The sequence below is a fragment of the Gopherus evgoodei genome, chromosome 8, assembly GCF_007399415.2.
Source record: "Gopherus evgoodei ecotype Sinaloan lineage chromosome 8, rGopEvg1_v1.p, whole genome shotgun sequence".
NCBI classification, from domain to species: domain Eukaryota; kingdom Metazoa; phylum Chordata; order Testudines; family Testudinidae; genus Gopherus; species Gopherus evgoodei.
In genome coordinates this window covers 112,476,062-112,488,869 of record NC_044329.1, presented here as the reverse complement: position 1 = coordinate 112,488,869, position 12,808 = coordinate 112,476,062, and the positions used below count along the sequence as shown (strand labels likewise).

Genomic DNA, 12,808 nt, shown 5'->3' with positions numbered 1-12,808 from the left:
CTGGGGGGCGCACTCTGCCCAGACACCGGGGAGCTGGCATCGCTGCCCCCTCGCTGACGGGCCTTTTCTTCCCCCATTTCTGGCCTGTGTCACACGGAGATCTTAGGATGGCCAGGGGGCTGGCACCGCGGCTGCACCATGGTGACAGGAGGGCGGGCAGAGGCCGCCTTCCCCTTTCTCCGTTCTAGAGAACCGCCCTAGTCAGTCCCGCCCCACCTCCCCTAGCCTGGGAGCCCGGTCCCGCCCCTCTAGCCTGGGAGCCTGGCACTCGCCTGGTCCCGCCCTGCCCCCCTTAGCCTGGGAGCCCGGTCCTGTCCTCCTATGGGAGTCCGGCGCTCGCCCGGTCCCGCCCCGCCCCCCTAGCCTGGGAGCCCGGCACTCGCCTGGTCCCGCCCTGCCCCACCAGCCTGGGAGCCCAGCGCTCACCCGGTCCCGCCCCCCTAATCTGAGAGCCTGGCACTCGCCCAGTCCCGCCCTTCCCCACCAGGCTGGGAGCCCAGTGCTCACCCGGTCTTGCCCCCCTAGCCTGGTAGCCCGGCACTCACCCAGTCTCGTCCCGCCCCACCAGCCTGGGAGCCCACCGCTCACCCGGTCCCGCCCCGCCCCCCTAGCCTGGGAGCCCGGCGCTCGCCCAGTCCCGCCCCGCCCCCCTAGCCTGAGAGCCCGGTGCTCACCTGGTCCCGTCCCGCCCCCCTAGCCTGGGAGCCCGGCGCTCGCCCAGTCCCGCCCTGCCCCCCCAGCCTGAGAGCCTGGCGCTCACCCGGTCCCGTCCCGCCCCACCTAGCCTGAGAGCCCGGCGCTCACCCGGTCTGGTCCTGTCCCGCCCCCCCTAGCCTGGGAGCCCAGCGCTCACCTGGTCCCATCCCGCCCCCTGGCCTGGGAGTCCAGCGCTCGCCCGGTCCCATCCCATCTCCCTTGCCCAGGAGCCTGGCACTCGCCTGGTCCTGACCCTCTAGCCTGGGAGCCCGGCGCTCGCCCGGTCCCGCCCTGCCCCACCAGCCTGGGAGCCCGGCTCTCGCCTGATCCCATCCCACCCCCCTAGCCTGAGAACCCGGGCGCTCGCCCGGTCCCATCCCGCCCCCCTGGCCTGGGAGTCCGGCGCTCACCCGGTCCCATCCCGCCCCCCATAGCCCAGGAGCCTGGCACTCGCCTGGTCCTGCCCCCCTAGCCCGGGAGCCCGGCGCTCACCCGGTCCTGCCCCGCCCCACCAGCCTGGGAGCCCAGCGCTCGCCCGATCCCATCCCACCCCCCTAGCCTGAGAACCCGGGCGCTCACCCAGTCCCATCCCGCTCGCCTGGTCCCGCCCTGCCCCCCTACCCCGGGAGCCCGGCGCTCGCCTGGTCTGCTGTCCGTATGACTCGGCCTGCACTGGAGAGCCGGGGCGGAGGAGCAGGAGAGCTGCAGCACAGAAATATGGCAGGAGGGCCAGTTACTGAGTGGAAACGCCCTTTGGAAAGTGACTGGTCTCTGGCCTGGTGCAGAGGAGCAGCGGTTTTCTGCTGCGGGTGTTCCCCGACGTGCTGCCCTTAGGGCTGTTTAGGGCATTTCCGTAGCCCACGCTGGCGAGAGGCTTCTCAAGGGCAGGGGTTGTGTTAGGTACCCAGGGCTGTGGAGGGACTCACTGGGGTGTCCGCGGCCAGCCGGCTCCACGCTGCTGGGTTGGCTTCACTAGTATGTTCAGGCAGCTCCATCTCTAGGGCCTCTACTCAATCGCCCCCGCTCCTGGAAGGTGCAACTGCCCAGGCAAGACACGCGCGGGTTCCCCAGAGATGCCAGCCCTCTGCTCGCGGGAGGGATGGCGAGTGCTGCCGGGGGGAGGCACTGGAGTCATAGCAGCCATGGCCACGTCGGGAGGGAAGGGGTCTGGGCATGTTATCCCCAGCTGAGCTCTAGGAGATGAGGGGAGGGGTCAGCATCTCGTGCACCCCGAAGTAAACCTCTTTCAGATGCCGATTCCAGCTGAGCAGCCGGCTCCTCTCACATTCATCCACCTTGAGGAGGGGCCGGGCCCCACCCCAGGTCCCTCAGCAGGCCAGTAGCAGAGCTGGGACCAGGCCTCAGGACGTTAAAGCAATAGCCAGCTGCTGAGACGGGGGCTCAGCTTTTAGCTGCCCCTGGAAATAGCCTGTGTCATGTTATCAGACAGCTGTGTCATGGGAGGGAGTGCCCGGAGCAGTGCTGAGGCCTGGGAGCTGGGTAACTGGGACCCCGACCCCCTGGCTCCTTCTCATTCCCACCTTAACCCACTGCTCTGGGAACTGCGGGAGTCCTGTCCCCGACCCCCCGGCTCCTTCTCATTCCCACCTTAACCTACTGCCCTGGGAACCGCGGGAGTCCTGTCCTCGACCCCCGAGGCACCAAAAGATGACAGGAGAAGCAGGGTCGGGGAGACCTTCAGCAGTACGGGCTCTGCACCCTGGTCCCTCCTCCCGGTAAACGTAGCCTGCAGGGCACTGCAGGGTCCCTCTGGCCGCCTGACTGCCCCTGGGCCCCAGGCCTCGCTCAGCGTCACTCCTCTGGCAGTATGGTAGGTCGTGAGCTGTGATCCTTGGGTCCCAGAGCGGTGCAGGGTAAACCTTGTCCTGTGTTTAATTTGCTTGTACTAATGTGAGCTGCTGGCAGGCATTCGGCGCGGGCATTCCAGGAATGTGACTAATAAGGTGAAAGCTTTGCCAGCGATGGACTCAGGAGCATGTTATCTCCCCATTTAAGACGTCATATAGATTGATGGCAGTCAATAGCTACGCTAATCTGGCTGCGCTGGTGGTGGGGCTGGGCAGGCCCAGCAGATCTCCTGGGGCCAGTTTCTAACAAAGCGGGTTCCCGAGTGGCTTCTCTGGGACGATCCTGCGAGGCTTAAAGAGCTGGCAAGTGACTCTGCTGGTTCTTCTGTATGCACCCAGGGGCCACGCTGCTGGTTCTTCTGTATGCACCCAGGGGCCACGCTGCTGGTTCTTCTGTATGCACCCAGAGGCAGCTCTGCTTTCCCCCCATTTTGCACGTGGCTACGGATGAGCAGGGAGGACTTTATAGTCATCTACTAAGGGGCTTTGTGATCCCGGCTCCTGCGGTTCTCAGGGGAATGGGCTCTGCTCATCAACTGCTGTATGGGCAGAGGGGACAGACAGCAACTGATCCCCCTGGCTGAGACCTTGTGCAGATTGTAGTCCAGGTACCTGCCATTGATTCCTTTAGGGGCCTGCGGCAGGACATTCTGCTCCTGGCTTTCCAGTTCCCCCGGCTTAAGAAAACTTGGGTTCCTGGTGCTTTAGCCATGATTGTAAAGCGCTTTTGAATCTGCTGAGGCAGACATGTTCCCCACTGGAGCTCCTGCTGCCTGGAGCAGCCTCTGTGTCTGCACGTTATCTTTGCAGGCTCCCGTGCTCCTTCCCACGTGCCGAGTCCTGAAGCTGTAATAACCCATAGGCTCCTAACGAGGCGCTTGTCTGATGTACTGCTTCTTGCTTCAGGCTGGGAGTGACTTGAGGCTCATTTACTGGGAAGTTTACAAACCTGGGATGGTTTCAAGCTTTTCCTGGAGTCGTTAAAGCTTTGGACCCTCCCATCGCTTGACACCACTCGGCTTTTCCTGGTGAAGAAGCAGAGGAAAGAGAAGTGTTGTGGGGTTTGTAACAGAGCTAGGAGGGAATGAAGCCGCACACTAGGCCTGTACGGCCCCTCCCGGCTGGGGCTGGCCAGCGGCAGAGCAGATCACTGCATAATGGGCTTCAGCTGCATTCCAAGCAGCCCATCAGCCTCCCATTTCTGTACTCATTTGCTTGCCTTCCAGGGGTGCCAGGTGCACATTAATTCATCACCAGAGCTCACATTAAATCATTTTACTTCTAAATGAGTCACTCATTTGCAGGAGTATTTACTTAGCACCTCTTCGCACCCAGGTGCTCCATTGCTCCTGCCTTCTCACCTGTTCGCCCTCCTAGGGGGCTGCTGGTGATTAGACCGGTTTTGCACATCCTCGCTGCACAGCAAAACAATTACCCTAATGGCAGTGCCTCAGAGCCGCTCTTCACAACTGGGGTGCTTTGCAGCCAAGCCCTCCTGGAGAAATGATCCTTCCCCTCTCTGCATTCAGACTTGGCCTGTGAACTGCTCCCGTCCCACCGTGGAGCCAGGCAGCCCTGGATCATCTTCCTTCCTGAGAGCGCAGCTCCAGCAGGAGCCTGTCACCCCCGGCCCTGCTGTGGGGTGCATGCTTGTCCAGGGCTGGGAAGGGCAAAGATGTGTGACCCCCCAGTCTGACCTGTAGACACGGGCCACTAAATGTCATCTAGTGACCCTCACCCCGCCCTGCCCCCTGCTGGGCCCTCCCTTCTGCCCAGCCTCCTCACCCCACCCTGCTATGGCCCCACCATGCCTCAGAACAGTACCCCCACCAGCCCCACTCCAGTGGGACACATGGCCACCAGGCCCTGCTCCTTGCTTGCCGCAGTTTTAGTTTAGATGGAATAAAGGGGCCCAAAGAATCGAGGTTTGAACGTGACTCAGTCACCGCCCAGCTCTGAACGGTGCTAAACAAGGATCGGGGTTTGGTGTCCAGAGACCCCCGCCTGCTCTGTCCCGAGCAGCGACAGCATGAACGGCTCATCACCCTTTCATTCCAGATACAGACCAGGGGGGGAGGAGGGCAGTGCTAAGTGACTGGAGTACAGGTATCGTGACTGGAGTACAGGTATTGAAGGCTATGTGCTGTTTAGAAAAGACAGGAAGAAAGGCAAAGGTGGTGGGTAGCCTTGTACATCAATGATGAGATTAACTGTAATGAAATAAGAAGCGATGGAATGGATAAGACAGAGTCTGTCTGGGCAAAAATCACACTGGGTAAAAAAGCAACTAGAGCTTCCCCTGAGATAGTGCTTGGGGTGTGCTATAGACCACCCGGATCTCATTTGGATATGGATAGAGACCTCTTTAATGTCTTTAATGAAGTAAACACAAAGGGGAAATGTGTGATTATGGGAGACTTCAACTTCCCGGATATAGACTGGAGGACGAGTGCTTGCAAGAATAATAGGGGTCAGATTTTTCTGGATATGATAGCGGATGGATTTCTTCATCAAGTAGTTGAAGTACCTACAAGAGGGGATGCCATTTTAGATTTGGTTTTGGTGAGCAGTGAGGACCTCGTAGAAGAAATGGTGGTAGGGGACAAGCTTGGTTCGAGTGATCATGAGCTGATTCAGTTCAAACTAGATGGAAGGATAAACGAATGTAGATCTGGGATTAGGGTTTTCAACTTCTCGAGGGCTAACTTTAAAGAGTTAAGGAAATTAGTTAGGGAAGTGGATTGGACGGAGGAACTTGTGGATTTAAATGCAGAGGAGGCCTGGAATTACTTTAAGTCGCAGCTGCGGAAATTGTCGGAAGCCTGCATCCCAAGAAAGAGGAAAAAAAACATGGGTAGGAGTTGTAGGCCAAGCTGGATGAGCAAGCAACTCAGAGAGGGGATTAGGAAAAAGCAGAAAGCTTACAGGGAGTGGAAGAAAGGCGGGATTAGCAAGGGAAGCTACCTTGGTGAGGTCAGAACATGTAGGGATAAAGTGAGGAAGGCTAAAAGCCGCATTGAACTGGACCTTGCAAAGGGAATCAAAACCAATAGTAAAAGGTTCTACAGCCACATAAATAAGAAGAAAACAAAGAAAGAAGAAGTGGGGCCGCTATACACTGAGGATGGAATGGAGGTTAAGGATAACCTAGGCATGGCCCAATATCTAAATAAGTACTTTGCCTCAGTTTTTAATAAGACGAGTGAGGAGTTTAGCGATGATGGAGGGATGATAAATGGGAATGTGGATATGGAGGTGGATATTACCGCATCTGAGGTAGAGGCCAAACTTGAACAGCTTGATGGGACAAAATCGGAGGGCCCGGACAATCTCCATCTGAGGATATTAAAGGAACTAGCGCGTGAAATTGCGAGCCCGTTAGTGAGAATTTTTAAGCACATAAACTCGGGGGTTGTGCCGTACGACTGGAGAATTGCTAACGTAGTTCCTATTTTTAAGAAAGGGAATAAAAGTGATCCGGGTAATTATAGGCCTGTTAGCTTGACGTCTGTAGTATGTAAGGTCTTGGAAAAAATTTTAAGGGAGAAAGTAGTTAAGGACATAGAGGTCAATGGTAATTGGGACGAATTGCAACATGGATTTACTAAAGGTAGATCGTGCCAAACCAATCTGATCTCCTTCTTTGAGAAGGTGACGGATTACTTAGATAAAGGAAATGCGGTAGATCTAATTTACCTCGATTTCAGTAAGGCGTTTGACACGGTTCCACATGGGGAACTGTTAGTTAAATTGGAAAAGATGGGGATGAATATGAAAGTTGTAAGGTGGATAAGGAACTGGTTAAAGGGGAGACTCCAGCGGGTCGTCTTGAAGGGTGAACTGTCAGGCTGGAAGGAGGTTACTAGTGGAGTCCCTCAAGGATCGGTTTTGGGACCGATCTTATTTAACCTTTTTATTACTGACCTTGGCACAAAGAGCAGGAATGTGCTAATAAAGTTTGCGTATGACACAAAGCTGGGGGGTATTGCTAACACGGAAAAGGACAGGGATACTATTCAGGAAGATCTGGACCACCTTGTAAACTGGAGTAATAGTAATAGGATGAAATACAATAGTGAAAAGTGCAAGGTCATGCACTTAGGGATTAATAATAAGAATTTTAGATATACGTTGGGGACGCATCAGTTGGAAGCGACAGAGGAGGAGAAGGTCCTTGGGGTATTGGTTGATAGCAGGATGACTATGAGCCGCCAATGTGATACGGCTGTTAAAAAAGCAAATGCGATTTTAGGATGCATCAGGCGAGGTATTTCCAGCAAGGATAAGGAGGTGTTAGTACCTTTATATAAGGCGCTGGTGAGACCCCATCTGGAATATTGTGTGCAGTTCTGGTGTCCCATGTTCAAGAAGGATGAATTCAAACTGGAACAGGTCCAGAGACGGGCTACTAGGATGATCCGAGGAATGGAAAACCTGCCTTATGAAAGGAGACTCAAAGAGCTTGGCTTGTTTAGCCTGGCCAAAAGAAGGCTGCGGGGGGATATGCTTGCTCTATATAAATATATCAGGGGGGTTAACGTTAGGGAGAGGAGAGGAATTATTTAAGTTTAGTACTAATGTAGGCACGAGGACGAATGGGTACAAACTGGATATTAGGAAGTTTAGACTTGAAATTAGACGAAGGTTTCTAACCATTAGAGGAGTGAAGTTCTGGAACAGCCTTCCGAGGGAAGTAGTGGGGGCAAAAGACTTATCTGGCTTTAAGACTAAGCTTGATAAGTATATGGAGGGGATGTTATGATGGGATAGTTTAATTTGGGCAATTGATCTTGGATTATCACCAGATAAGTCTGCTCAGTGGTCTGCGGGGAGATGTTGGATGGGATGGGAACTGAGTTACTGCAGAGAATTCCTTCTTGGGTGCTGGCTGGTGAGTCTTGCCCACATGCTCAGGGTTTAGCTGATCGCCATATTTGGGGTCGGGAAGGAATTTTCCTCCAGGGCGGATTGGCAGGGGCCCTGGAGGTTTTTCGCCTTCCCCTGGAGCATGGGGCATGGGTTGCTTGCTGGTGGATTCTCTGCAGCTTGAGGTCTTCAAACCAATTTTGAGGATTTCAATAACTCAGTCCTGGGTTAGGGGTTGTTATAAAAGTGGATGGGTAGGGTTTTGTGGCCTGCCTTGTGCAGGAGGTCAGACTAGATGATCATATTGGTCCCTTCTGACCTATGAGTCTATGAGTCTAAGTGAGGCTGTCCCTGTAACAGCAACCCGTGGTCCCTGGCAGTTTAGCTGGATGGAGGTTTTAGAGACAGCTGGACAGTCTCGAGGGGAATCACTGGCCTTTGGGGCAAAGAGATGGGCAGGAGCTGCTGCTGCTGAAGCTGGATCCCATTTCCTAGCCGACAAAACCAGACGAACACATGCGACGGGGGAGAGAAAAGAGCAGCAGAGAGCGAGGCTGCAGCTTCTGTCCCTGGGGTGTCCCTCACTTGCCACCTCCCTGCTGGAGAAACCCAGGCCCAGCCCACGTCTGGTCAGATCAGCCACTCCGAGACCTGGCAAACTCGTAACAGCGCCGGGCTGTTCAGGCTGCAGGCTCACAGCAGTGCTGCACAATACTCAGCCTTGGCCGGCTAAGCCAGGCTCTTGTTAGACAGAAGAAACAAGGAAAAGGGGACAGGTGGGAGAGGGGCAGTAACACAGTCCCAGGTAGTATTCGAGATTTGGCTGGAGCCAGTGGAGGCGACTGTTTCCCCGGCTCCCTCCGTTCGGCCTGGGCTGGCCAGGCTATAGCTCAGGAGTAGGAAAGAGGAGGCCCAGGGTCCCAGGAGATGGTGGAGTGACAGCTGTGAGGGTGAATCTCATTCTCGTAGCCAGTTTTTCTCCCCTGAAGCCCCTTTCGCTAAGGAGTGCTGAAGGCAGAGATGGGTGGACTAGCTCATCCTCTCTGTATTTTGTCCACCCCTTAGGCCTAGCTTCTGACACACCAATTTTGGTTCACGGATTCTACTTCCATGCTGGTCTTGCTACCAGGTGTGATCTTAGCACAGTGCTTGAGGTCTGTCAGGAGGCCGTTTTGTTGAGTCTAATTCAGCCTTTGTCTCCCTTCCTATCTTTTCCCATCACTGTTTGGTTTTGCCGGCTAGCGTGACCCTTCGATGAGTTTTTGCTCACTTCTTCGACTTAAACTTGTAGTTAGGGTAAATTTTGTAGCCCCAGTTACACAACAGTACATGCCCTCTCCCACCCCTTGCCTGGGCCTGCGTCTCCTCGTCCTCTGCCCTGTGGGCCCTTTCAGTAACATGGCCTCCAGCCTGGCTCTCAGCGAGCAGCCTCGGCCCGCGTGCCCACAGCAGAGGGTGAAGAACATTTCAAAAGGAAACGTGACAAAATTCTCTGTTGTGCAACATGTGAGATCCGAGCAGCCACACGCAGGGGCTGTGGAACAAGCCAGTGGCCAGCATTAGTGCAGAGATGTGTGTGCAGGGAGCCTAACAGCCCCCCAGTGGAATACCTGGCTAAACGTTCAGCCAGGAACGGTGCTCACGTCCTCTGCTCCCCCAGCCACAGCGCCCTGCGTGCCGCCGCCACTGCTAAGTACTCTGATAATAGAAGATTACAGGGTTTCTGTCGGAAACATTTATTTACATTCTGCATTGCCCAACCCCCCTATTAGCTCCGCTGTGATGCCTCATCTTCCTGCCAGGCCCTGTGTGGGGAGAGCGCTGCCACCAGGACCCCTGGGTGGAAGTGATGTGTGCTGTGCAAATGGCAAGCAGGGCACAGGTCCCTGTTCCTTCTGAGAGCTGCGGAAGGGCCTCTGCCGGGTGACGGTGTCAGGGCAGCCCCTCTGCAGGATGCCAAGACCCGCATAAGACACATACTATCCTTTATTTAGGTGCCGATATCAGAGCAGGCTCGTGGTGACCTTAACCATGCTACTGATCGAAGGGCAGCTGCAGCAAACACCAGAAGGGGTGGTGCAGGGAGTAATCACATGGGCTGGTGTTTGCACTTTGTGCCTTTCCCTGGGTGATCAACAGAAGCAGCTAGTCTCCAGCCTGACGCCCCTTCAAGGCTTTCATAATGGTTAAGGACCATTATGTTCATCTGGCCTGCCTCCTACATCACACAGGCCATAGTGATTCCTGCAGCCAGCCCATATCTCGTGGTTGAGCTCGGGCCTAGTTTTGAGAAGGCACTGAGGAGGCTGGTAATGCAACTCCCCGCGTTTCATGGCCTGACGATAGCTGCCCTCTTGTGGGTGCATCCAGACCAGGTGTGGGAATGAGGAAGGCTTTGATGAAAAGTGTCCCTCCCAGCTCAGAGAGACATGTTTGGGACAGGCCTTCGTATTCTCTTCTGTTTTGCATGTGAGAAATGTGACTACAAGGATGCTGCATTTGGGGGATATGGTGGCCAGGCAGTCCTGTGGTGGATGGGGCATGTCGGGTACGCAGTGTATGTGTTGTGTTGAGCGCGGGATGGCACAGGATTTGGGATGGGTCACAGCAGGTATACGGGGGGAAGGGTCCAGGAGGGGCTGTGGTAGGTACATGCGGGGCTCCTGGATGGGTCACGGCAGTTATGCAGGGGAAGGGTCCCGGGGGCTGTGGCGGTTATGCCAGGCAGGAGGTTTCAGCTGCACAGCAGAGGGGCTGCGTTCAGTACTTGGGGCAGGTCCCGACAGCCATGTCAGGTGCATCACAGGGGCCGAGCTGGCCCCACAGCAGAGTCTGTTGAGTACGTGGGGCGGGGATTCTTTGACAGGGAGACAGGCAAGTCGCATGTTTGTTTCCAGCCAATCCCTAGCATATGGGCCCTACACATGCTTATGGCCCTGTCCCCAGGTCTGCGGTTCCTTGTCACGCCATGAACTGAAAGGAGAGATGTTCACCCTGCGGAAGCAGCTGACGCAGCAGCTAGTGACCCATCCAGTTTCATGACTTCTCCCAGCAGGAGCCTTGTTCACTCTTGCTCTTTAATATCCAAATCTAGAGGCTTCTCTGTTTCCAGGGGCTGCAGCTCGCTAACTGATAAAACCACTGGGGTCAGTAAGCGTGTGCACGGCCCAGCAGGAGCCAGCCCTGCGGCAGTAATTGAGATAGAAGAGTTTCTGCTGGGGGGCGGGCAGCTTGGTCTAGGGAGCTTTGGCTGGGGAGAGGAGCCCCCCCGCCCTCCCCACCAGCCAGCCCTGCATGCGCCCCGGCAGAGAGGCTGTATCAGTGACGGTCAGACTGCTCCAGGGCAGGTTTGATTTCCTGGCAGGGCATTGGGATTGGCATCAGCTGAGCACCAGCCCAGAGAACGCCTTGCTGCTCTGGCCCTAGCACTACAGTGGGGTGTAGCTGGGTGGCAGGCCGGGGCGTGGCAATCCTGCAACTCCCAGGAGAAGTGCGTCTCCTGCAGATGGCCCAGCGTGCCATAACAGCTTGTCCTCTCTCCTGCAGTCCATCGATCCAGGGCAGCAGTTCACCTGGGAGAACTCCAACCTGGAAGTGAATAAACCAAAAAACCGCTATGCAAACGTGATCGCCTACGACCACTCACGGGTCATCCTGACCTCTGTCGATGGTAAGCGCGGGGCTCGGGGCCTATTCCAAGCGCTGTCTGAGGGAGTGGCATGAAAAGCTGCCTGCTGGGGTCATTGTAGCACACAGCGGAACGAGGTTACTCCCTCAGTGTGGCAGGGCACACCGCCGGGTGAGGGGGATGCGTGTCCATGCTGCGCCCACACTGCTCGGGGAGAGTCTGGCAGCCAGCCCAAAGGTGCATGTTGGCTCCAGACCCTGCAGAGGATAAGAAACAGCAGCAGAATTCTGCTGGCCCCTTCCCCAGTGGTGCAACAGCTGCCCTCCTGCCATGCCCTGGCCCAGCCCTCTCAGCCTAGGTGTAAGGGCAGCAGACCCTGGTCATCCTTGGGCGAGATCATACCTGGGACCTCAGGAGCTCAAAGCCACATGGCTGGTTGGGTGAGAGGAGCCGGCTTGTCAGCCCTGGAGACAGGAGCTCGTTACAGCTCCGCCCGTAGCGAGCGCACACCTGCTGCCAAGGGGCTGCGCCTGCCATGGGGGAGTGGAGCAGATAGCCCATGGCCTGCCCTCCCACCCCCGGGAGGCTCAATGTGAGCCTTCCTTTGTGCAGTTCTGTTGCTGCTGCCTGCTGGGCTGCTCCTCTGCTGGCCCCTCCCAGCACCAATGTGCCCCTTTCAGCCACACACCCAGTTGGCCAAGTGCCCTGGCTCTGGGCCCGGTGTCTAGGGACCAGGAAAAGCAGGTCAGCTCAAGGTGGCAAATCAAAGTGCTGCTAGGCCCCATCTAGTGCATCCCAGGCCAGGGACCAGGGCAGGACAGGTTTTGGCCCATGTAGGTTTGGGTGCCAGGCAGTGGCTCCGGCTAACCAGGACAGGCGTGTTGCATTCCTGTCCCCTGCCGCAAGGCCCAGCGTTGCCCAGGAGCCCTGAGGTGAGAGGCAGGCGCCTGAGTGCTGAGTGTGTATCGCCCAGCGAGACCAAACGCTGACCCATCCGCCTCCCGCTCTGTGCATAAGAGGCTGCTGACCTCTCTGACCTGCTTTCCAGTCCCTGTGCACTGCGCACTGTATTACAACCCCCGGCTGTCGCACACACACAAACGCTCCGGCACTAGAGCCTGTGACTGGCTGCTGGCTGAATGCGTGAGGGGAGCCCAGCTAATTAAATGCGGCCCCCTTTGGTGTTGAGGCTGGAGCTGGCTTGGGGTGCAGATGGCCGTGCAGCCTGGTCTCTCCTCATCCCAAGCAGGAACAGCTTTCTAATGCCAACGGGCTGCTCTTCCTCTGCAGGAGGTTCAGCCTCTCTCCCTGTAGCTGTGTGGGGCTCCCCTATACCGAGGGGCTGAGCTCTGCACTGGGAACCCACTTTCTTGGAGCGACCCTGGTCCTGTAAGCAGGTTCTGTGACCGAGCCATTCCCAACATCTCTCACGGCAGGAGGTGGCAGCCAGAGAGAAGAGGCCCACATGTGTTAGCGCGGCTGGACCAGGGGGCAGCCAGCACAGAACTCTGGCTGATCTGGTCTTCAGGCTCCAGACTGGGTTATGGCCAGGGAGCTTCTCCTCCCCCAACGTCTCTTCCACTGATTCTGCTTGAGGCTGCTGGGAATCGGCAGGAGATTCTGCAGAGCCCCCCTCAACCTCCTTTAAGGGAAAACATGAGCGCGCCCTCCTGGGGAACCCTGGCCGGGTCCTAGATCTGGTGCTGAGGGGCGGTCGCAACCCCCGCAAAGTGCTCACATTCAGCTCCGG

At 56.6% G+C, this 12,808-nt stretch overlaps 1 protein-coding gene across 21 annotated transcripts in view; it reads left to right on the top strand.

The window, feature by feature from the left end:
• PTPRF (protein tyrosine phosphatase receptor type F) overlaps nt 1–12,808 on the top strand; it is a 630,174-nt gene that overhangs the window by 588,416 nt on the left and 28,950 nt on the right. For all 21 annotated transcript variants that reach the window (XM_030572314.1, XM_030572312.1, XM_030572306.1 and 18 more), the window contains one exon: nt 10,977–11,100. In XM_030572314.1, the coding sequence (XP_030428174.1) occupies nt 10,977–11,100 (124 nt within the window). The remainder of the gene's footprint in view (nt 1–10,976; nt 11,101–12,808) is intronic.